The 23496-nt window shown below is 39.5% G+C and overlaps 1 protein-coding gene across 3 annotated transcripts in view; it reads right to left on the bottom strand.

The window, feature by feature from the left end:
• Positions 1–23496, bottom strand: part of GRIN2B (glutamate ionotropic receptor NMDA type subunit 2B) — a 439528-nt gene that overhangs the window by 118514 nt on the left and 297518 nt on the right. For all 3 annotated transcript variants that reach the window (XM_016922999.4, XM_528744.7, XM_016923000.4), the window contains one exon: positions 14470–14584. In XM_016922999.4, coding sequence (XP_016778488.1) covers positions 14470–14584 — 115 coding nt within the window. The remainder of the gene's footprint in view (positions 1–14469; positions 14585–23496) is intronic.

Raw genomic sequence — 23496 nt, forward strand, 5'->3', positions numbered from 1 at the left:
ACAAATGCACACTCCTCATGTGCCTAAAACCTTTAAATGTATTAAAAGTCGATATTTCTGTATTTCATTGTCTGACAAACAGAAAACCCCCTTCAGACAAGTAGTGCCTTTTGCCTTCTACACTTCCAGGGTACATCTGGAGATTCCGTGCAACACAGAACTGTAATTGCTCCGTGTGCTTGCATTTCCAAGGCAGGGCTCAGAATTCGCAGCTGCCCCCTAGAGACTCCAAGGTAAACTGCAGGAGCAATCAAAAGGCTGTGTCAGCTCCATAAATGCCCAATCCCTTAATCCTAAATCTACCCATTTCTAAGGTATCCATTTTAGATTTTAAGCAGGGAATGACTCTTTTTCGAACTCATCCGTGTTCTGGGAGTTGCAAACTCCAGTGTCTGCAGGGGCTAGGTAGATAATTAATGAAAGAGGTGGGACACTTGCAGGGGGCTGAGATGAACTGGACAGCCTGTATTCCATCCAAAGGCGGCCCAGCAGAATGTGAACGCAGTGTTGCCCATCTTCTGATTTTTCAGGAAATCCAGAATCTGGAGTTCTATGGGAATCTGAATTTTTAAATTTTGGAAACCAATTTAATCTTTAAATATACCTTTTAGGCCGTATAGAACATGTCGATGGCCCAAAAGTAGTCTGTTGACTGCCAGTTTATGACCTTTCCTATACACCCTCACCAGGTCCCATGTTGTGTCACATTCGATGGTACAGGGTCAACTGGAGACAAGGAAGTGAAATAATTTCCGTAACAGCTGTGAAAGAAAGCCAAAAGATGCCATGCTCACTTAGAACAGTAGGCTAGAGTAGGTAACTCACTAAACGCAGTTCTTATTAAACAATGAAGGTAATGCTTCTTGATTTTTTGGAAAAATCAAGCATAAATATTGTAATGTTCATAGCCTGATGTGACAGATTATATAAATCCATACCCATTCTCTAAAATCTAGCAGCGAGAAAAAAATGGGAGATAAAATACTACTCACATTTCTCCTGTGGCCTCAAAGTGGGCCTGTAGCCTCAACACAGAATCTGTATACAATTTAGGCAGAGGACTTGTGGACATAATTTAGAAAGTTCTTACATAAGTTGCTAGTGAAATTTCTTATGACAGCTGCTGAACATACTCTGAAGAAATTTAACTAGCAACTTATTTAAAATGATAAATCTATCAAAAGCCCCTTTGAGACTGGCCTTAAGAGTCTGACAGCCACTGTACCCTGTCTTACCACCTTAAGGGTATATGGCACTATCTGAAATGATCATATGTATTGATTTGTTTATATGTTTGTTGTCTGGCCCCACTCACCAAGACACAGGCTCCTTGAGGAAGGGAACTTGTTGGTCTTGTTCAATACTGTTTCCCCAGCACCTAGAATAGTGCCCAGCCCTTAGTAAGGGCTCGGGAAAATATTCGCCAAATGCATAAACCCAATCGGCCTCGTGTCAGGGAATGTCTTGAGCAACTACATGAAGATATCAGGTAATTAAGAATCTTCTGGAGTGAGTAGGACAGGCTTTAACTTTTTCTTACTGGGCTACTGGCTCTGTCCTCCACTTTATGAAAGGATAAAGATTCAGTTTTATTATAAAATTAATGGCTGGAAAATAAAATGAGAACAGAGAACAATGACAGAGTGGCAGCCTTAAATATCTATTAAGCAGATACTTCTCCTTGTGAAAAGGAAATGTCTGTGATCAGCGGCCCTTATGTTTTATAGGTCAAAACTCAGATTACTGGGCCTCATCCCTAGAGCTTCTGGTGTAGAAGCTGAGAATCTGTACTTCTAGTAAGTTCCCCGGTGATGCTAATGCTGTTGGTCCAGGGGCCACACTTTGAGAACCTCTGATGTAAACTGTGAAACGCTATTCAGTTGTCTGTTGTTAAGACCATTCACCACTCCCCTCACCTACCATTTCACCGCCATCCCCTTTATGTTCAACTATGACTAACCATGACTATGGGCATGTCTTTTGACATTAAACCACTTTCCCTTGCAGAAGGAATTTTTTTAATGGTTATGAGCTAATCTATCTGCTGCAGAATAAGGAAGACATAAAGGGAAAATTGGCAATTCTTTAAGATCAACCACAACATGGTGGTTTATTACAGTGAAACAACACCCAAGTAGATCAAATAGCACAAGGACACACTATAAGGTTTCATAAACTGTGATTATTGCTTAATGTGTTTTGGTTGTAATTTAATGGTTACTGAGAACCCACAATGTGCTAAGTCAAAACTGAGGGGTTTCTAATGGCCTGATTTCTGAGTGATAGGCCCAGCATGGGCTGCTGTGCTATGCTGTAGACTTTGTCAGTATTTTATGATTAATTAAGACTCACCTTTTAAAAATCCCTGTGCAAAAAGTCATTTTAGAATGAAGGAAAAGAGCTTGCTCATTTCAAATTTATAACTAGGCACATCAAAAATCTATATACTGTTTTCTAGTTTCTTCCTGTTAGTGACTAAGGCCAAAACCCAACTAGTTTGTGTGTGTCTTTGTGTAGTTAAGTATGGTCATTTTTTCCATTTTCCTGTTTTCTAGAATCTAATTTCATTTGTATTATCATTGGTTTAAAGTGTGTTCAAGTAAAATGATAGTGAACACGAGAGTAGCACTTGCTACATGTCAGATATTGTGCTAAGAATTTTACATGAATTATAATTTTAGTTTTAATAAAATTAAAACTTTACAGTTTGAGGTAGGTGCTATTATAATCCCCATTTTACAGATGAAGAAACAAAGGCACAGAAAGGGGGAATAATATTTATTTAAATTTATTTAGATAAATCACTGCACTGGGCAGAGGTGACCAAAATATGGTTTCTCTTGGTTTTTGAACTGTGTGTCAAAAGACAAGTTCAAGAATCCAAGGTCAAGAGAAAAGCATAAGACAGGGCTTAAGGCATAAAAGCACAAGAGGTGCTGGAGAATAGTTAGTTGCAATTATTGGGCATGGAGGCTGAATGCAGAGAGGTGAGGAGGGAAAAGGAAGGGAAGGTGGGTCAACCTCAAACACCATGATTTTGGGGCTGGGGTGGGGGAGAAGAACACTTTATCCTGTGGAAATGTTTCCCAAATTTCATTCATTCAAGTAGTACTGTAACAATTTTGCCACATCTGTATACCACCTATACTAATTTTTGAAATAATCTTTAAGAATATATGTATCAAAAAATTCGTATCATTACTATAAATGTAAGTTGTGCCATTTCCCAAAAGTAGCAGATAACTATAAAAATAGATGATTATTTAAACAAAAAAATACTCATCCCTCCTGAATTAACTCAAATACTACAGTTGAAATTCACAGCCACATGTGAGGAAACACTGATGCAGCAATGATGAATTTGAAGATCAGTGTTCTTATTGTTGAATTTTATTCCTACTTTTTCTTTCTTATACATTTTTTTAACTTAATTGAGTTTAATTTATCTCATTTTATGTAAGATCTCAAAACTCCTCTCCCTTAGCTAGTTGAGTTCATAAAATATTTGGTTGCTTGTGTTTCAAATAAAGCAGTTAAATTTTCATGTTACTGTCCCACTAAGGTTTAAGAGCTGTTTTTGTAGGTCAGCTATTTTAAATTCCCCTCAGTGTTTTGACATTTCTCTGCACCTCCAACAGATGTCTGATCAATGGGGCTGCAGGGATACGGTGCCACTGCCATGATGGTTGATTTTAGAAAAGCTTTTAATTCAGAAGATGACTATTTCCTCGAAAATCCCTTCCATGCAATGAGGACCTAGACAGCTGTTTCTGTAGGTAGTTATGGCCTTTGTAATTCAAAGAAACATGTTCTTTCCTCACAGTTTGAGGAGATAGGTTCTGAGTTCCTAACTGAAAAGAGAGGGTGTGTGTGTGTTTGTGTGTGTGTGTGTGTGTGTGTGTGATAACAGGAATTATAAGTATAGAAAGATACAAGAAAGCTTTCTCCCCCCTTTATCTTTCTTTCCCTCTCTCCTTTCCTTCCTTTCTTCCTTCTATTTTTGCTAATCACAGAAAAATGTTACACTGAAATAGCCAGTCACAGTCTGGGCTAACCAGCCTCCACACCTCCAGCTCCACCCCAGATGCTGGACCATTTCTTAACACGTAGTTTTAAAACTCAAGTAGCAGGGTCTGCATATTTCTATAGTGTGACTTGTCCTCTCGTCTATGAATTTATCTCCATTGACATTGCTACATTTGGATCCCATTACTCTAGTTGTACTCTTATACTCCATGTATTGAGGCAAAAAGCACACTGGACACAAATGGAGCTGGATGTAAACGTCTACACCCAGCTCTGCCACTCCTTAGCTATGTGACTTTGGGAAAATCATGTGACCTCTCTGATCCTCAATTTACTTACATGTACAAGTATTTCTCAACATTTTAATAGGAATCAAAATGGGATCATATATGCTACATTTGTCCATTAACAACATTGCTAATAACATGTTACATAAAAGTCAGATGTAGTCATGGCCAAATCTTCCTAATGTCCCTTAATTCCAGGCTAGACTGTCTGATCATTTATATGTCTTTCCCAGATCCTATAGGGAAAACGGAATTTTGTGTTCACTTTTCTATAAAGAGAATGCTGAGGTGCCTTAAATATTCACTATGAATTTTACCTCAAAGGGAATATTCTGTTCCTTTGCCAGTAAACTTCCTTTCCTATGGGATGGATGAAGAAAAACGAGTACATATTATTTCAGGAAGAGTCAAAGATGATGACCTCAGAAGACATCTGACAGCAAACGCTTGAGCTAGAAAAACATGGAAAGGCATCCACCAGAAGTTTGGTGTGAGCAGGAATGTGGTGTGCACCTGGAGAATAGGGCAGTGGAGCACGGGCTTCTTTCCCCTTGAGGTCCATCACTCCCTCCCCAGTGACTGCCTTCTATGTGCACTCTTCTCCTTCCAGGGTCATACTTTCTTTCTCACCATTCCCCTGGCACAGATTTGCTTTAAGTTTAAACCTTCAGAACAGCTAGCTGACAGAACTAAGACCTGGAACGCCTGTAAAACCAGCAATGGGCCACCTATATGACAGTGAAGGACACCTGGCCACAGAACAGAGAGGGAGGGTGGAAGGAAAGTAGAAAAGCTCCTAAGCAAGCCACATTAAGACATCTCTGTCAGAATAAACTAAAAGGTTCACCAAATTATGAGCAGAAATAACCCTAATAGAGAAAATTATAAAATCACCCTGAATAATCTGAATGCTATGGCTGCTGTGGGAAATTTATGTTCATGGTTTTTATTAATAGCTTTTATTATTTTTAAATTTCATTTTTTTGTTGTTGTTGGCTATTACTTCCTTTAAAATGTTTGTACCACAGGCTGCTTGGCAGAGTTAACATGCCAAGGTCAGAGCTTCTCTTCCTGTATACATGAATTATTTCTACCCTGTTTCTGGCCAGCTCTCATAAATAGGTATTGTGGAGATACAGCCTGTGCATGGCTGGTACAAATCCATCACCACTGCAGGAAAAACTCAACGCATAAGATCTTCGGGTGCTAGATCAATAAAGGCATGTTTGCATATGAAAGACAATCAGGTATTTTAGCTTTAATGCCAAACTTCAGGTCTTAGCTAAAGTCAATATGCTATTAATGTAGGCACAAAGTAGCTTGTTTGGTGAAAAATATGTAAAGGTATTTTTATAATATACTGCTATAGCAGCAAGTCAGGTATGTTCTATCCCTACTGGTGAAAGAAGGGCATTGCTCTCTCCCTTCTGGGTCATGTATGAACCACAGAATAGAAACAGTGCTGGAAAGGGTCTCATACTGAGCAGTAGTCATATGACTCCTTGGGAACGTGAGTCTGAATTTTACAAGCCCTCAACTTTCAAGAAAATGAAACCAACATGATGAAAAATGCAGACAGACATGGAACACATGGACAACCCCATTCTCTGTGATGTAACTACCAAAGATAAGAAATACATATCTCAACAAAGTTAGAAGGCAGCGCACTGTATGAGAAGATCAAAAAGAGAAAACCCTCTGGGACTCCTAGCAGACCCGAAATAACAAAGGACAGCCTTCCACCAGACTGCATATGTGTCCCCTGATTGTTGCAGAATCGATATAAACAAACGAATTCCCAAATTAAGGGTTTTCATTTTTAACATTTAGGGACATTGGATACGAAAAAAAGGGGACAAATCTTCTCACTTTAAAAAGCAATCTTATGGCATCACAGTTAGACCACCAACTCTGAAATTATTTTCGTATGAGAACCAGAGTTTCTATTTAACATGCATATGAATGTCTAATCATAGGGAACCAGTTTGAAGAAGCATGTTATATTCTCACAGTGTAATATTCGGCATTAAGTTTCATGCTTTTGAAAAACATTTAATAAAAAGGGAACATGTCCTCAATATCCTAGGAAGAGAAAAAAGTAGATTGCAAATTATCCATACATTAAGATCCCAATTCTGTTGTATTATTCTGTATTGTATTACAGTGTACACACAGAATGCACAGAAAAAAAACACTGGAAAGAAATTTTAAAATATAACTGCTAATTCTTTGTAGGTGCAGATATGGGTAAATTTTATTTTATCCCCTCAAATGTCTTTAATAAACATTAATTACCTACATAATAAGAAAATCATAAATGTTGTTTTTAACCTAGATATAAACATAGAATTTTCTCATCTCTCTACCACTCTTTCTTCTTCAACACCAGTACTGGAAAAGCATTATAACATAAAAATTAGAAAAAATTGTTTAGAGGACTCAGGGACAAACCACAGATAACTGTCATGAAACAAAAATCTCAATAACATTTAAATGAGATGGATGAAAGCCATCTTTTGGCTTTGGGGACACTTTCCTTTTCACTGTTTTTCCTGAAGCCAAGGTTAGGCCAGCACTTCTTCAGTCTCTGAATTCAGTTCTGCTTTCTCTGTCCATCAGCATGTACAGGTTTCAAAAGTAAAGTCAACCAAGGTTATCTTGTTCTTTTATCCTTTTCATTCAGTGGCTGTTGACAAGCACTGGAAGACAACCAGCCTTTCTGAAATGATATTCCAAAGTCTATTCCCCCAACACATCCTGCTCTTCTCTTTGAATTATTTCATAAATGTGCATGGGAGTAGCAGCTTGACATTTTGGACTGAGCCTACAGCAGTGTTGAGACTTTAGGGATTAACAGCACACCTCTACCTCCTCCTCTCCATGGCTGCTTCCTGTAATCTCTTTCTGGAACCCTGGAGAATGGTGTAGTCAGTCAAACAGGATGGGCCAGGGCTCTTGGAGCTCAGTGAACAAGGAAACATCTGAATGTGAGGGTCTGCACTAATCACAACTCAGAAAAACACAACAAAATATGTAATCCAGTGGCCCCGTGTCATTGTCGTAAGTAAAATACACATTAATGGAGTCTTTACTAATGAACATCAACCCAATGTTAGATGGTATCAAATAGTAAGATTTAAAAATCACCTTAGTTTATAGAAATGTTAAACATCACAACAAACACTTTTTTTATTGCAATGTACTTGTTTTGTTTTTCCCAGCCACCAGGAAAGCTACGATACAAATTTGTGGGGGCAGTCCTTGGCTCATGGTAGGTGCTTAATAATTATGTGTGAGAAGGAAAGAAGAATGAAGAAGGAAAAGGAAAGAGAAAGAAGGGGAAGTAAAAAGGAAGAGGGGGAGGTTGGAAGGGGAGGGAGAGGAGGTGGAGAGGGAAGGGAGGGGAGGTGGGGAGGGGAGGGGAGGGAGGGGAGGTGGGGAGATAGGGAGGATAAGCCATTTAGTTCACGCATTGTTGCTTGCACAGGACTGTACATTACAGAGAGACAAGGACATATACAATTTTGAGGACTTTCAAAGTCATCCCCTGGTGTTGTTAACAGTTCCAGTACTCAACACTTCTCTCTATTAAGAAATTCTCCCTTTAGCTAATATAAACCCTCTCTGCTTGATCTTAAGCCCACTCACTCTGGTTGTGTCTCAGAGGAGAAAGTGAACAGCTGATCTCCACACTTGGTACAATTATTCTTCATACATTTAAAGAGAATAAGTCATCACCTCATTGCCTTTTTTTTCTTTCCCTTAACAACCCCAATTCCCATAGCCTTTCTCCATGGATCCTGTCTTCTAATCCCTTAATCCAATGATGCGTATTAGTACTCAGTTCAAAGTCAGTAAAAATAGCATGTTGTCAAATGGTGGTATCAGGAGATCCTGAATAAACACGCTTGCCATGAGGAGCTTCTGTTTCACCCCCTTAGATGCCCTCTGTAGAGACTGGAGAGAGCATGAATATCCCCTGGCCTCTCCTCTGAGGCTGGGAGATGGAACAAAGTCTGTCCAGCTGTGCCCAAGCAGTCACCAACACTGCATTTACTGGCCTGCTCAGTGATGTCTCACACCATGCTAGGCACAGAGGTATAGTGGAGAGGCACACAGATGTGCCAGTTTCTTCTGAGTGAGTGAATGTGCATGAGCGGGGATGGAGGAGCTGTTTTATTTTGCCAGTCAAAAGCTTTCAAGTAATATAAATAGAGGTAGTGATTGACCTCTATTGTATAAACACTGATTTGATCATTGTGGACTATGATCACCATAGGCCTTAGGGGCTAGGATCACAGAGCCCCCACACCCTGGAGTTGGTGCTACCTCCTGGACATGAGGTCACCAGAGACACAGCATCCCTTAGACTGTCTTATTTATTCCAGGCTGCAGATACTGGCAGAGCATTCTGTTTTACCATATTTTCATTGCTTCAGCTCTTGTGGGGGTCTCCCTTTTCTCAGTTTGGTTGCACTCCTTCCCTCCAGTTGATCCATCCATTAATTCCTGAGTACTATCATGGGTTCAAAACTGTGTGCCACGCACTTTCATTTCTAGTCTCTCCTTTACTGGTGGATGTGGCTGTGACATTTCAGAGTTGAAAGCCATAGATGGAAACAGGTTTGGGGAGTCCAGAGAACGATCTACACAAACTGAAAATGTTTTTAATCTACATAAGGCAGGGAGTTTTCTGGTAGGTGGAGGCAGGGAAGAGGGAGTGGGCTTATAAAACACCCTCTTGTCTCTTTCTGAAAAAGATAAGCAGAGATGCAAATCTTACATATTCTCCTTTAATTCTGACCCAGACAGTCCCTTTAAGGTCTGTTTACATCTCAGAGCCCAAAAATGCACCATCATCATTTCTTGAAGTCATTACTCAGAGCACACCCCCACTGCATTTCATTTTTATTATCACCATTTTAGGAACGATTAAATGGAAGCAGAGAGCAGCAGCAATGAAGCAAATCATGAGAGGCTGTGATAGAGACAGAAGCCTTAAAGCTTGTTGGAACTGCATCTCTGTGCCAGACTATTTTTAAAGCAAGTTTATGCAGCTGTCCCCCACTTAGGAGCCTTACAAATGAGCCCAGTCTGCACACAATGATTTTTTTTTCACCATTTCTACCCTTTCCAACTCACCATGCTATGTCTGCATGCATAGGTGTGTGTAAAATATTTCTTTTTAAATGTCCTTCTCCACATTCCCACATACCAGGGAGATGTTCTTGGCTTTCTGTGAATCAAATTCTGATCCAGAGATCTCTTTGCTATTCTAGCCCCCTAAGCCTCCAAGAGGTTCCTTACATAGGATCCCATTAAAGGTTCACAAGAGCAGATACTGTTCATTTTTTTATTAAAGTAGTTGGGTAAATGTATCAAATCTGTAAATATTTGGAGTATTTTCAGAGGAGTACATAAGAAATTGGCGATAACAATTGCTCTGGGGAGGATTCCAGAGACTGGGAACAGCATTGCTCTGGAGAGGGAAGCAAAGGGTCATAGATGAGAAGAGGACTTTCTTTTTACTGGGTACTCTTTTGTGCCATTTGATTTTTTACCATGTGCAAATATTACCTTAAAAATTACACAAGAAGGGTATTGACTACCAATTGACATTTGTTGGAGACTGACTGTTTCAGTGACTATTCACTGATGTTTGACTGTAAAACCTCTTTGAATCTTTACAACAGCCTTATGTAAAACCCTATGTTACAAACTCAGGTAGTATCCATCACTAGCTGATAAATGGCAACATGGAGAACTGAACTCAGTTCTGATTTCCAAAACCATAGACTATGTTGTGTTGACTTCAAGTCTTCCCAAGGGAACAAAATGTGTAATACTGTAGCATTGGGACTACTTTTAGGAACCTAAAGGAACATTGGGAAGTCGTATCACATGGTTCACACCAACAACTTAATCTTCCTTGACCCGAGATGCCTTGTTAAAAGCTGGTCACACATGTATGACTCCACTGGGAGTTGGGCCTCCCTGACAATTCCCCCCAAGTCCTTCCCTGGCACTGGGGTGCTCACTCCAGAGGAGGGGAAGTTACCTGTTCCCATGCTGTCTCCAGTAAACTTCTATGTCTAAATGGGAGATTTTCAGGGTAGAAGTGAAATAGCTTGTCAATATTCTAGTTCTCCTAAGCATACAGATTCTTCATTTATTTAGCAATTATCTTTTGAGTGGTCCAGACACTGAAGGCAAGCACTCTTCTGAAGGGTCAGAATTACAGAGGTGAGCAAGGTCCTTGCCCCCAGGAAGCATCCATCCTGGTGTGAAGAGGCAGGCAATATAATAAACAAACAAGCAAGCAAGTAAGCAAAACGCCAGATAATGAGTGTATTCAGGAAAATTAAAATCTACTGTTAGACAGTGTGACGGGGTGACTACCTCATCATGGGTCATTAGGAGGGCCTTTCTGGAGAAATATTTACTTAAATGACAGGAATGACAAATATGTCCTAGGAGCTATGCCCTTCAAAACAAGCTCAGGTTCCTGTGTGTTCCATCCCTCACCCAATTTCTTTTCCAATCTGCTATTTATTTGCAAGGAGATTTTGCAGTCCCAGAAGTTAGCACTAGAAAGGACCCAAGAAGTCTTCTTAGTCCCATGCCATCATTTTAGAGATGAGAAAAGAAAAATGTAGAAAAGTGAAAAAAGCAGGTCCCATGGCTAGTTAGTGGCCTGACCAGTGGCTGACAGTCCTATCTGTAGCCCATATTTCTTCCACAAACCCACATTCCTCCCCTGCTTATCTGTCCAGTGTTCAACTCCTCCCTGTAGAATCTTCACCCTGGTGCCTGCCTCCCTGGAGTCCACTGACACTAAATCCTCCCTGGACCAAGGGGACTTTCTGAAGCAGCATTAGGCGTCTTGAGGATGATGTCCTGGGGACGAGGATAACAGTGGAAGGACCAATACAACTTTCCATGATTCAATCTCACCACAACCCAGCCATTCCCTGGAGCCACACCTGGCTCCTGCCATCCTCCCTGCCCACAGGTGAGCCCTAATAGGAGCCTTCAAGTTGGGGAGCTACATGGCTCTATGACCTCAATGAACACTAGACATCTATCTTCCAAAGTGTTCCCTGGGTTAATTGAGTCGATATGAAAATGTTCTATTCTATTATCTCAACCCCTCCCAAATGCCCTACAAAAAGATTAACCACAGAATTCCTTTAAACAGCAACTTCCTTTAGTACATGTAAAGTATGATCTACAAAAATTCAATCTACACAAAGATTTTCTCCTGCCCCTCCCCATGAAACAACAGCTACCGTATCAAGGGCAACAACATAAACTTGGATTCTTAATGGTAGACTTTGGGATTCTTTTATTATGTAATGATTCTCATACATGCTACAAATATTTATTGAACTGCTCTATGAAATACGCCCTTACAGGTTGCTGTGAGGACACAGTTGAGCTAAAGACACAGCCTCTGCCCTTTGGAAGCTTGCATATGGACAACTCTAACAAGAGGCAGATGTGATGGGTGCTACCTCAGACATATGGACAAAATCTATAGGGGACAAGGGAGTGTGAGATTTTATCTCAGTCAAAGATGAGGGGAGGAAGCTGCAACATTTTAATTGGGTTTCAAAGGATAGTTATGATTATATAATTGGATAATTCATTCTAGGAAGAAACATCATGACATGTACAGGGGACGGGACTTACAAAGGCACATTCTCAGAACAAGAAGAAGCCCAGGGTAGCTTAATTGTGAGACAGGAAATCATGAGGAGGAGAATAAAGGCTTGGAAGGCAGACCAGAGCCTTGAATGCAAGAACAGATCAAGTCTAGCCCCAGTCCATAAACCATAGAAGGCTCAAGTTGGCTTTGGGCAGAGAAGGAATATCACAGTCAGAGTTGTGCTTCAGGAAGCTCATTCTGGCAGCCATATTTTGGACTAATCTGAAGGAGTAAAGGCAGGTACCAGGGACAAGGAGGCCCATTTAAAAAATTATCACATAGTCCCTGGATCATACATAAAGTAAAGAATAAATTCAAGAGCTAGAATAAAAGTAGAATTGGTGAGGGAAGGGATCCAAACCCTAGGAAGTAGGGTCTAGTTCTAGAAAGGGGTAGAGGACGCAGGCCTCAGATTCTGGACTCAAGAAGAGGAGTCAATATGACCTGATGGTGAGTGGTGTCTCTTTAAGAAAAGGCTGTTGTGAGATGCCTCCTCCTGCTTGAGACAGTAATTGTGAGCCTACTGCAAAGAAAGCTGCCCCCTCTGTACATCTTATGAGCTACCTATGAAGCCTCAGTTATTAATAGCTCCTCTTCTAGAGACAGACAGAAGTGCCTGTTATACATGAAGAGCCCAGAACATTTCTTAAATTATGACGTCTCTACAGCAGCAGTGAAAGCAGCTTGATTGTAGTGAAAAGCAGAAGCCCAGGGAACAACCATTTCTGAACAAATGATAACTCAGTGGAGGGAGGGCAACTTTAATCAAGAACATCAGGCAGGCCAAGCGCAGTGGCACACACCTCTAATTCCAGTGCTTTGGGAGGCTGAGGCAGAAGGATCACTTGAGGCCAGGAGTTCAAGACCAGCCTGGGCAACATAGTGAGACTTCATTTCTACCAAAAATTTGAAAGTTGGCCAGGCATGGTGATACACACCTATAGTCCCAGCTACTTGGGAGGCTGAGCTGGAAGGACAGGTTGAGCCCAGGATTTTGAGGTTGCAGTGAGCTATGACAGCACCACTGCACTCTAGTCTGAGTGACAGAATGAGACCCTGTCTCAAAAGAATAAGATTAAATAAAAAGCTGGCATAATTTAAGCCTTATAATTGTGCCCTATCTGATAAGAGAAAATGCATGATAGATTGAGGTCTTTCAACTTGAAGAATTAGATCCTAGATTCTACTGCCTGAGCCACACATGCCTAGTTTCTCGGGTGAGCATTCACACATTCACATAACTAGCTGTCCAGGGCTCTCTGTGATGAGGTTGTGAATTTCAAGACGTTTATCTCTGGCCTCATTTTCTGGTAACTCTCTCTAGAAATATATAGCTGGATTTCCATTCTAGGCAGAACTATGCTAACATTTTGAAGCCCATTCTCAGCCAATTGGTCCATGGAATCTGTGGAAGTTGTCTTAAATCAGTTTCCCAACATGTTTTCACAGAATATGAATATCATGAACAAAGGGGTCTCGAGGTAGAATAATTTTAGGAAATTCCATTCTAAATAAAAGTAAAGATGTTTCTTTGCTATAAGACACCTCTGAACTTCCAAGGGTTAGTATGTTCCAAGACTCTCCTAGAGTGAGAAACAGTAGGTAGCATCTCCCAACCTTATGTATCTGTAAAGCTATTTTTCAGCAAAATGTCTTGAGAGACAAGAGCACTGCAGAACATATTTGGAGAAAAATCAGTGATGACATTACTCTCAGGAATACTTGTATTCAACTGGGAATCTGGAATAATAAAAAATTGTGATACTAATTGAGTGCTTACTATGAACCAGGCACCTTTCTAAATACTTTACGTATACTTAATCCTTATACCTGTTGGTACTATTATTATTATTTTCCTTCTATGGATGAGAAAACTGAGGCATCAAGTAGTGAAGAGATTTGTCTAAGATCCTACATAGAGCTGGGAATTGGACCTAGACAGTCTGGTGCCCACAGAAATTAATTTCTGATGGTAGAATTTCAAACACTGTGATCAACTGGCAGTGGGAGAGATTGAGCAGAGCCTTGCATGGGAATCCTTCAATCACAATAAGTCTAAACCTTTCTTCTCATAAATTCATCTTTATAAGCTTCCCAGATGCTCTCTAGGACACAACTCCTGAACTATACCACTAATTCAGTTTCTTCACCAAATTATGTTATATTGTACACACATACTCTCCCACAAAAACAAAGTCAAGATTCAGACAGCAATGCAATTATCAACAATAAATGGTAATACACAAAGAAAACAATCTCTTGATTAACCAAAATAGCAAGTAAATGAACATGCAAGTTTGAGAAATGGCTTCTCCTGTGTATCAAGGTATTGATCCCTTGCTCCACAGGTCTAGGGACAAAAGCCAAAGGACTACTTTCCTTCATTGTGTTGCAAAATTTCACATTTCTACTCTACTTTGCTCAAGAATTGTCAAAGACATGTCTTACCCTTTCCCACTTCCTCTCCTTGTTCAGAAGAATTATCACCAGTTTCGGGTGCATCTGGTAACCATCTTCACTGAAGGACAAATTCCTCCCCTCAAAAGTGACGTTTATCAGATACCTGTAAAGATAAAATAAAAGGAAGATTAAAAGTATGAAGAGGGTATATCACGAACAAGGCAGTCAGGTATATAGAGAGAAAGCTGGCTGGAGACAGACAAGTAAATAGAAATACAGATACCATTATCAAATTTGGTACTTCTTGAACTCGCATTTGATTATGCAATAGAGTCATCCAAGTTTTCACATAGTAGGAATCACATGAAAAAGTAATATAAAAATTTTAAATAAAAGATGTTTGGTCACCGCATGTTCTCACTTACAAGTGGGAGCTGAACAATGTGAACACATAGACACAGGGAGGGGAACAAGACACACTGGGGCCTGTAGGCAGGGAAGTGGGGAGAGGGAGAGCATCAGGAAAAACAGCAAATGCATGCTGGGCTTAATATTTAGGTGATGGGTTGATAGGTGCAGCAAATCACCATGTCACAAGTTTACCTATAAAATGAACCTGCACATCCTGCACATGTACCCCAGAACTTAAAATTAGAAATAAAAAATTTTAAAAAGGTGTTTGGTTTAAGTTCAGCCTAGAGGTATGACTTTGAGCAAATTACTCAGCCTTTTTGAGCCTCTGTGTTTTTCCCTATCAGTGAAAACTAGGTTAATAAAGGGACCTACTTCATTAGGTTTGTAAGGCTTAAAGGGGATAACTTAGGTTAACCATTTACCGTGCGGCCTGGTGCATAGTAGAGTCTCATTAAGTGCTAACAATTGCTATCGAAAAACAAAGGTGGATTAAAGGTTGGAAGTGGTAGAGATAAGAAATGAAAGTAGGAGTGTACCAAGACAACTTTCTGCTAACAGAGGTGTCATGTAGGAGCCTAGAGTCTCCCTCTATCCCAGAGATATGCACATACTCTTTAACTCTTGCTAAGGTCTTGCCAAGCCCATACTTCTAAGAGTTGTGAGATGAGTAGAGTAAGCAGGGATCTGATATGACAGGATGCATCTGGAAATCAGGGCTATTACACTATGTATAGGGAACAGAAAATACTAAGGAATGGGAAAAGGTGGGAAAGGGATTTCACAGAGTGCTCTGGTTGCTTGTGCATAGATTAGCAGAAACTCTGGAGGTAACTAGAGTCAGACCAATGAAACTGTCTTCCTCCTGGACACCTTCACCTCAGCCCACCCTTTTCCCCTCTGGCTGCTGTCATCTGATGAGCAGTCCCTTCACTGGGAATTCCCAAAGGCATGCTCATTACAACTGCATTAGTGCAACTGCACTGATGGTAATTAATGTCCTTTTACCATAATGGCCCAAGGAATCAATAATGATTAGCTCTGTGTTCATATGACATGTTACTCTGGAGCCTTGGGCTTAATGTTTCTTGTGAGACCATGTCCCTGCTAAGAAGCAAAAGGGGTATCTTGTAACTGCAGTGAGGATGCTAAAGGAGGCAGCTTGAAGATTCTTTTTTTAACTCCTCTCATTCAATGAAACTGGGAGGTCTTCTTTGATTCTTCCAGGTAACATTAGGTTAAACAACCAGGTTGCTAGGATGCATATTCTTCTGGTGATTCTAATGATGCTTATGCAGCATTAATCAAACCCTCATGGATCACTTCTCATTTCCAGAACTACCTGGGATGTTTAAGCCTGTCATTCCCTGGTCCTGTGTAGCTTCACAAATGCAATCAAGAACACAGAAGATCCCAAAGGAGTAGCGATTCCTAGAATCTTAGAATTGAAAGAGATTTTCACAATCAACTAGCCTACCACTTCTTACAGTTTATGCTTCTCTTCTATATCATAATATTGGTCTTCTCAGCTCTTCTTGAATTCTTTCACTGATGGGGAACTTTTAATGGCACCTTCTGGGCTCAAGGTAGGCATCTCGGTGTTGGCTACTTAGTTCTTTCTTACTTAAAGCTGAAACCTCCTCCCCTGCAACCCTTTGATACCTGTTTCCTCTTTAGAGATTCTACAGTCTTAGTCTAATCCTTCTTCTACATGAGAGTTTCTCAAGTATTTGAAGACATTTATCATACATCCCTTATGAAATCAATTTTACTCTTTAAAGACCTGTTAAACTCTTTTAGTTCCATAATTTTAACTTGATGGATTAAAAAACAAGCACAAGGAGGTTAAATTATTTTCCAATGTTATTGTATGGCAGACGCACCTGACAGCAATAACTTATGCATACCCTGAGAATGACCCTACTGTCTAAGAAAAATGTTCGGAGTCCTAAGCTAAGAAATCTTGGAATAGCCAACCCAGAGATTCACTTTTTATCTATGAAGGACATCTAAACCCCCAGTTCATCTGCTGGAATGCAGGCCATACAGGGAATCAGAGCCCTTTGTTTTGGGTTAAATGAACGTTTAGGTGAACATTGCTAAGTGAAAATGCTATATAAACTGCATGCATTTTACAAATGGTAGCAGTTCTCCTGTCCAGCCCGCCACCACTGGATTGTCCTTGTATGTAAGTTTCCCCAGTAAATCCTATGTCTCATTCATTATCTCTGGGTCTCTTCTTAGGCCTTTCAGATATGGTGCCATCGCTATTGGAGTCAGCAAGGGTCCAGTATGACAGTTACACAGCTAATTGGGAGCAGAAGTAACATTTTAAGCAATATCTCCAGTTTCATGTCCTTTCCTGACACCAGCCTGATTCTCATATACAACATCAGACTTAGCATCCCAAGGCCTTTACATATTCCTCATATGCCATGGCTTCGTGTTTTCTACCATCCCACCTTGGCTGCTCTCTCCAGACACCTCCACTCAGTGACATGTAGCATCCCCAACACAACTCAATGCTCAATCTGCTCCACTTCTTGCCCTGTTCCTCAGCTCTCAGCCCAGAGCGGCTCACCCAAGCTCATCATTAGTGTGAAGGTAATATTCAGGTCTCTTATAGTTTGCAATGACTCTAACACTCCAACCAAAGGCCCTGAAGAATTCATTGCATAGAATATAATTACAAAACCATGAGACAGGATATTTTAAACCAACAAACTAGAATATAAGCACTAATATAATATACTTGAAAATGTATTCTTACTACAAAGACCCTGAATAATTTCTGGAGTCTTCAAATAAAGTTTATGAGACATGTAAAACAATTTGGTCTCATCTATTTTGAAAGGAGGAAGGAAAGAAGGAAAAAGGAAGAAAAGGAAAGAGGAAGGAAAGAAGGAAAGAGGAAGGAAAGAAAGAAAGGAAAAGTGGGAGGAAGGAAGAGAGAGATGGAGGAGAGAGGGGTAAGGAAGAAGAAGGATAGGAGGGAAATAAATTATCCGGTTTAAGCATCCACCTTGTCATCAGACACTGTGCTGAATAATTCTGCCTTTAGCTAAAACACCATTAAGAATATTTAAAGGAAAGTATCTATTTCAGAAGGCAATTACAAAAGAGAAGTTCCAAAAATAATTCAATTAATAAGCAACATCAATGGAATAACTATATAGCCTCTCAAGATGACTTCTTTGAAGGGGACAGCATTGAATTAGGTGTACAAGTTGAGAAATTTGAACTTGCAGAAAATAAATCACAATCATGAGCAATGTAATTGGTCTGTAAATTTTTCTGGCTATTCCAGTTCCAGCGCCTTCTGATTTTCCTTAGAAATTGTTCTCTTTCTGGGGTGCTCCTCCTCTTCCAGCTCTAAGTTCATTTTATCTACCTAAGCACTCCTCACATATTTTACACTTATCAAAAACATTAGTAAAATTTTATGACAATATACAAAATATCCTTCTCCAAAGTATCCTTTCATCATTCATATCTGTCAGCAGCATATAGATTAATCATTCACACTGTGTTTTCATGAGTAATTTCTTGTGGTGTGAGAACATTTAGCCATTAGTGAGGAGCTTGCAAATATACATCAGCCTTGAGCAAGATGCCCTTTGAATAGCAGAACAAACCCATCCATTCACTGGTAATGAAAAGTGTGAAAAAATAATTGGGGGTGTGGTCACTTCTAGACATGTGATCTTGGCACCTGAATCTCAGTTATTCTTCTCTAAAATGGAGACATCCTTTTACTTCCAGCTTATCAGAGAAGTCTGTTGTGATGATCAAATGAAAGAGTGGATAGGAAAACTATATAAAATATGATACAAATATAAGGTTATTTAATAGGAAAAATTCAGAAAAAGAATATATTAGCATAATTTGAGTGTCTAAAGGCAAGAAAGTTGCTTGATTTTAAACCTCAGCGAATAAGTGTGATAACCACATTTTAACAAGACTCAATTATCAATGGAATACATCTGAAAAATGGAGATTGGCTTCTACATATGGAGGCTAAACTAGATCAAATGGCTATATTAATCAATTTAACTTTCCATAAGACCTGAAAATATCCAACTACCCTTGGATCTGGCTGTACTTTGTCGATTTTTAATATTAATTAGAACCTCGAAACGTTCATGTGTGAATCCTGGGTAAAGGATTAAATTATAATTAAGAGATGCCATAGCTATTCTATTTCTCTCCAAACATGTCATCCTCAAGTACACAGTCAAAAAGCTTTGCTTCAAGTGGCAGCCAAATGCAGAAGTTCTGCCCATGAGACTCAAATCCCCTGGAAGTCCCATCAAGGTTGTGTGTGTGTGTGTGTGTGTGTGTGTGTGTGTGTATTTTAAATTGCTTGATTTGTCTCTAGAATGTAGTTTGAACCTTAAGAAACCAGATGGTCTGCCTCATATAGTTCTAATATTACACAGAATCTCACATTGCTAAAACTAGGAGAGAACTTAGAAATTATCCATGGAGAACCTTCATTTTAGAGAGGAGAAAATAGGTCCCAAGATGCAAAACAACTTTGCCAAGGTGACCTGCCTGTTCAGGACTGGAGCTTAAGTCTTCTGACTCTCAGCTCAGGGTCCTTCCATGATCACCAAGTGAAGTAAAATCCGTTCCACAGAGCTCCAGATGTGCATTTTAGCGTTCTTGAATCACATGGCACATCCTGGACTATATAGATCCCTAATACAGACTGCATAAAACAAAATCTATCTTAGATGATTAATCTACCTGCTTGCCTGCTTGTTGAGAAAGAGCCTCAGAATCCTGATGGGCTCAGAGCCAATACATTTGCTTTATATGGCCAAAGTCACACCACAGTGAGCTTAATGGGATCAGGCTAAGGTTAAAGAGCCCTTCTGCCTCTCTGACTTTGGCCATGCCACTCCAAGCTCATCTACTGCACCACGTTGATACCCACAGCAATGATTTAGCAGCATACCCTGAGTGGGAGGCACTCAAAGGAGCTCTACCAGAATTTTCCCAGCCAACCAACAGCTCTAGAACTACAATACTTACTTTACCCTGTATGTCTTTACAAGCACTAGACTTTTAAAAATTAATATCTGCTAATGTGTCAATAAGAGAAGAGATAGCATCTCATTTCATCCAATCTCTTCACCTTCAGATGAAACAGACAAAGCCCAGCAGGGCTTTTGTGATTAGATGACAAGGCTGAGAATAGGACTCAGGTGTCCTAAACCCCAGTCCGGTGTTCTTTCCATGTGCCACCATGCTTTCAAAAAGTGGCGGTTTTTCATATCTCTCATTTTCGTTCTCTAGCTATTAAAAGTAAAGTGATAAAAGAACACAGTTCCAGGCAAGAGACAAATTTTTGACCCCCTCTTTTTTTGCAATTTTCTGGCTCTGAAAAGCTGTAACTCTGTAACTTTGTATCATGCATGTGTCACCTTCTAAAGCCTTCAGCTTCCTCATCTATAAAACAGGTGGTTCATACCATCTTACTTGTCTGATGTGAGAAGCTACAGGGAGGATCCTTTGACCTGTTGTTTATCTCTACATTTCTTTTCTTCTTTTTTAAAAATAGTTTTTAGTGTGTATATGTAAGGTATCCAACATGATTTTATGGGATACATATAGACAGTAGAAAAGATTAGTGAAGCAAATTAACTTATCACCTCACATTTCATCTGATTAATACTGTTCTTATTAATACTGCTATAATTCTGTTATTATTAGCTGCTGTTATTACTCTCTACCATGTGAATGGAAAAAACACAATTCTTTTGAAAGACTAGAGTTTCTTTTTAGAAATTATGATTATTTATACACAGTACCTCTAGAAATAGTAGAAACAATTTCCCAAAGGATTAGAAATAGTGGACTTAAAAACTTTTAAAAGCTACCTAATTACAGACTGGTATTGGAGAAAAGAGGCAAAGATATTTAAAAATTAGATTTTCAGTGTTCTAGTTTAGGTAGACTAAATAGAAATTTCTGAATTTTTCCCAGCTAAGAAATTTATAATTATCAAAATAAATCCAAAATGATTAATCCAGTTTAGCGTGGTCAACGTGGCAGGCAAGATTATTACAATCCGGTCAACAATGTCCTCTTTTTAAGGAAGAAGGATTTGAAGAAGTTTTAAATGATTCCTTTGAGATATGTCATATATAAAAATATTAAACTCTGTGGTTGGACAATATAATTAGAAATGTCAGTTTCCTAAGCTGTTCTTTTCTTTTAGGCAAAATGATACCTTGTAGAGAAGCTCAGGAATAACTAATTTAAAGAGCAGACTGTAATATTAGTTTATGATTACTTGAGATGGGTTAAAAATAGTTTGTCTTCCAGTGGATTACACATTTTCTCTGAAATGGTGTTTATACCATTAATTTATTTTGCAAACCATTCTTCACAAATCATAAAATGTTCAGGTTTGGGCTAGTTCATATCACATTTATTTAAATTCTAAATTAGTGGTGTTAAGTTAATGAGATATTAAAGTGTCTTAAATTCTAAATTAGTGGTGTTAAGTTAATGAGATATTAAAGTATCTTGAACAGTGATTGATACAAATTTAATATACCTCTTATCTCCTACTGGTGGTGAGAAATGTGCTTTAGCCTCTTAGTAGTTTGGGCTGAACTGAATTCATTAGAGGTGTAAGTGGCAATGTGTAAATTCACCATCTATTATGAAGAAAAAGTGCTTTCAGCCCCCTTGGCCTGACAATAAAAAATTTCAGAGAGCTATTACCTGGATTCTGTTTGACAACTAAATACCATGAATTAGTTTAATCTGCAATGAAAGAAAACAGAGGAGGACTGATATAAGAAGGTAGAGAACATTAACCTCCCTCCAGAAAGATGCTATCTTTGGCCAATTATCAAAGCAATAAGAATTTCAAGGAGTTCTGTCACCAGCTGTGATATCCTCCTATCTATGCCACCTTTCACCAAGCAGGGTCAATGTGGCAGGCCATGGCTAGGGAACAATGCTCTCTAGACTTACCTACGGGTCCATCTGGGATGAAATGGAGGAACTCATTCTCATTAGTAAGATATTCTCATTCAAATGAATGAAAAAAATCTGGACAATGCCCCAAAATGCTTAGTGGTGAGAGGTGAATAGAAAGAAAATAAAGGGGAGAAACAGTAACTAAAGAGGGAAAGAATACAGTGTATATAACACACGTACACACTCATACTGCAACAGGCAGTGTAGCGAGGTGTTTAAGAACAAGGGCACAGTTCTTAAACAGTGTAATAGTCACAGTCTCCATTCAAATCCTGCACCCACCAGTTCTGAAGCTGTGTGGTCTTGCAAGTTATTTAACCTCTCTTTCCTTATTTTCTTCACCATAAAAAATATAAATAATAATATTACCTATCTCATAGGATTGTTGTGTTTCGATATATATAAAGGGGAAGTGAGGGTGATCTGGCTGCGGCATCTGTCACTCCATCGATTGCCAGGGTTGATTCAGCTGATCTGGCTGGCTAGGCGGGTGTCCCCTTCCTCCCTCACTACTCCATGTGCATCCGTCCCTAAGCTGCAGGCTCAGTGGAAGAGGATGACCATCCCCGATAAAGGAGGACCGGTCTTCGGTCAAGGGTATGTGAGTAGCTGGGCTTCCATTCTAGAACCTCCAAACAAGCTCTCAACATATATAAAGGACTTAGAATTCTCCCTATCACAGAGTAAGCATTATGTATTAGTTGTTATTATTATTACCTATTTTTTTACATTGCCTGGGTGTCAGAGGAGTTAGCATTTGAAGGGACTTTTGGATCACAGTCTAACTGTTCATATTTAGAGCTGAACACTCTGAAGCTGGGGACAATGATGTCATGCTTTGGCCCATTTAGTTGAGTCTGGGTCTCCTAATTCCTGGATCTCTGTTTTTCCATAATACTACCAGTTCAGTATATTCTCTCTCATTCCTATAACATCCAAAACTATTAAGGCTTGGGAATATTTGTTTTGTTCTTACTATGATTAGTTACCCCTGTGAGGTTTTTTTGCAGTGGGCAGTCACTAAATCATACCACTTCAATATAAAGTTCACTTTCCAAGGAAGGCAAAAGATGTGCTCATACCTCCATAATTTTAGTCTAGAATAAATGATTCCTCAAAATGATCCCCCTTCTGACCTCCCAGATCCCTGCTTTGAACACTATGTAATTCTCTTTAAAATCCCTTTGGAGAGAACACATTCTTGATTATGTGTGAAGGTACCACACTTCCTTAGGGAACTAGTGAGGCTGCCTTTTGATGCCAATTAATCAAATGTGCAGAATACCAAAGTTGCTTCTCATTTAGCTCTATGCACAGAACTCAGTGATGAAAAATGAAATTCCTCTTTGGGCTCATGCTCACGACTCTTAGTCACCTCTACTATAGGTGAGACCTGGTAAGGTGCTACAGGAAAGCCAGACTTATTAGACAATGTTAGAAAGGTAGAAATCCCCAGAGAGAAGAAACCAAGTAGCTTTTCTGCATAATGTTACTGTCACTGGATTATTTTTCCTTTTAGTTCATATTTCCATGCTGTATATAAGTTAAAATCACTTTCTTAAAACACTGAATAAAATTCCTTTCTTCTTCCAGAGATTAGGTGTTCAGTATGTTGGAATGCAGCCCAGAGTAGGTAGGCTATCAAAACTAAGTGGTGAGACCTTC

This window comes from Pan troglodytes, chromosome 10 (assembly GCF_028858775.2).
Source record: "Pan troglodytes isolate AG18354 chromosome 10, NHGRI_mPanTro3-v2.0_pri, whole genome shotgun sequence".
NCBI classification, from domain to species: domain Eukaryota; kingdom Metazoa; phylum Chordata; class Mammalia; order Primates; family Hominidae; genus Pan; species Pan troglodytes.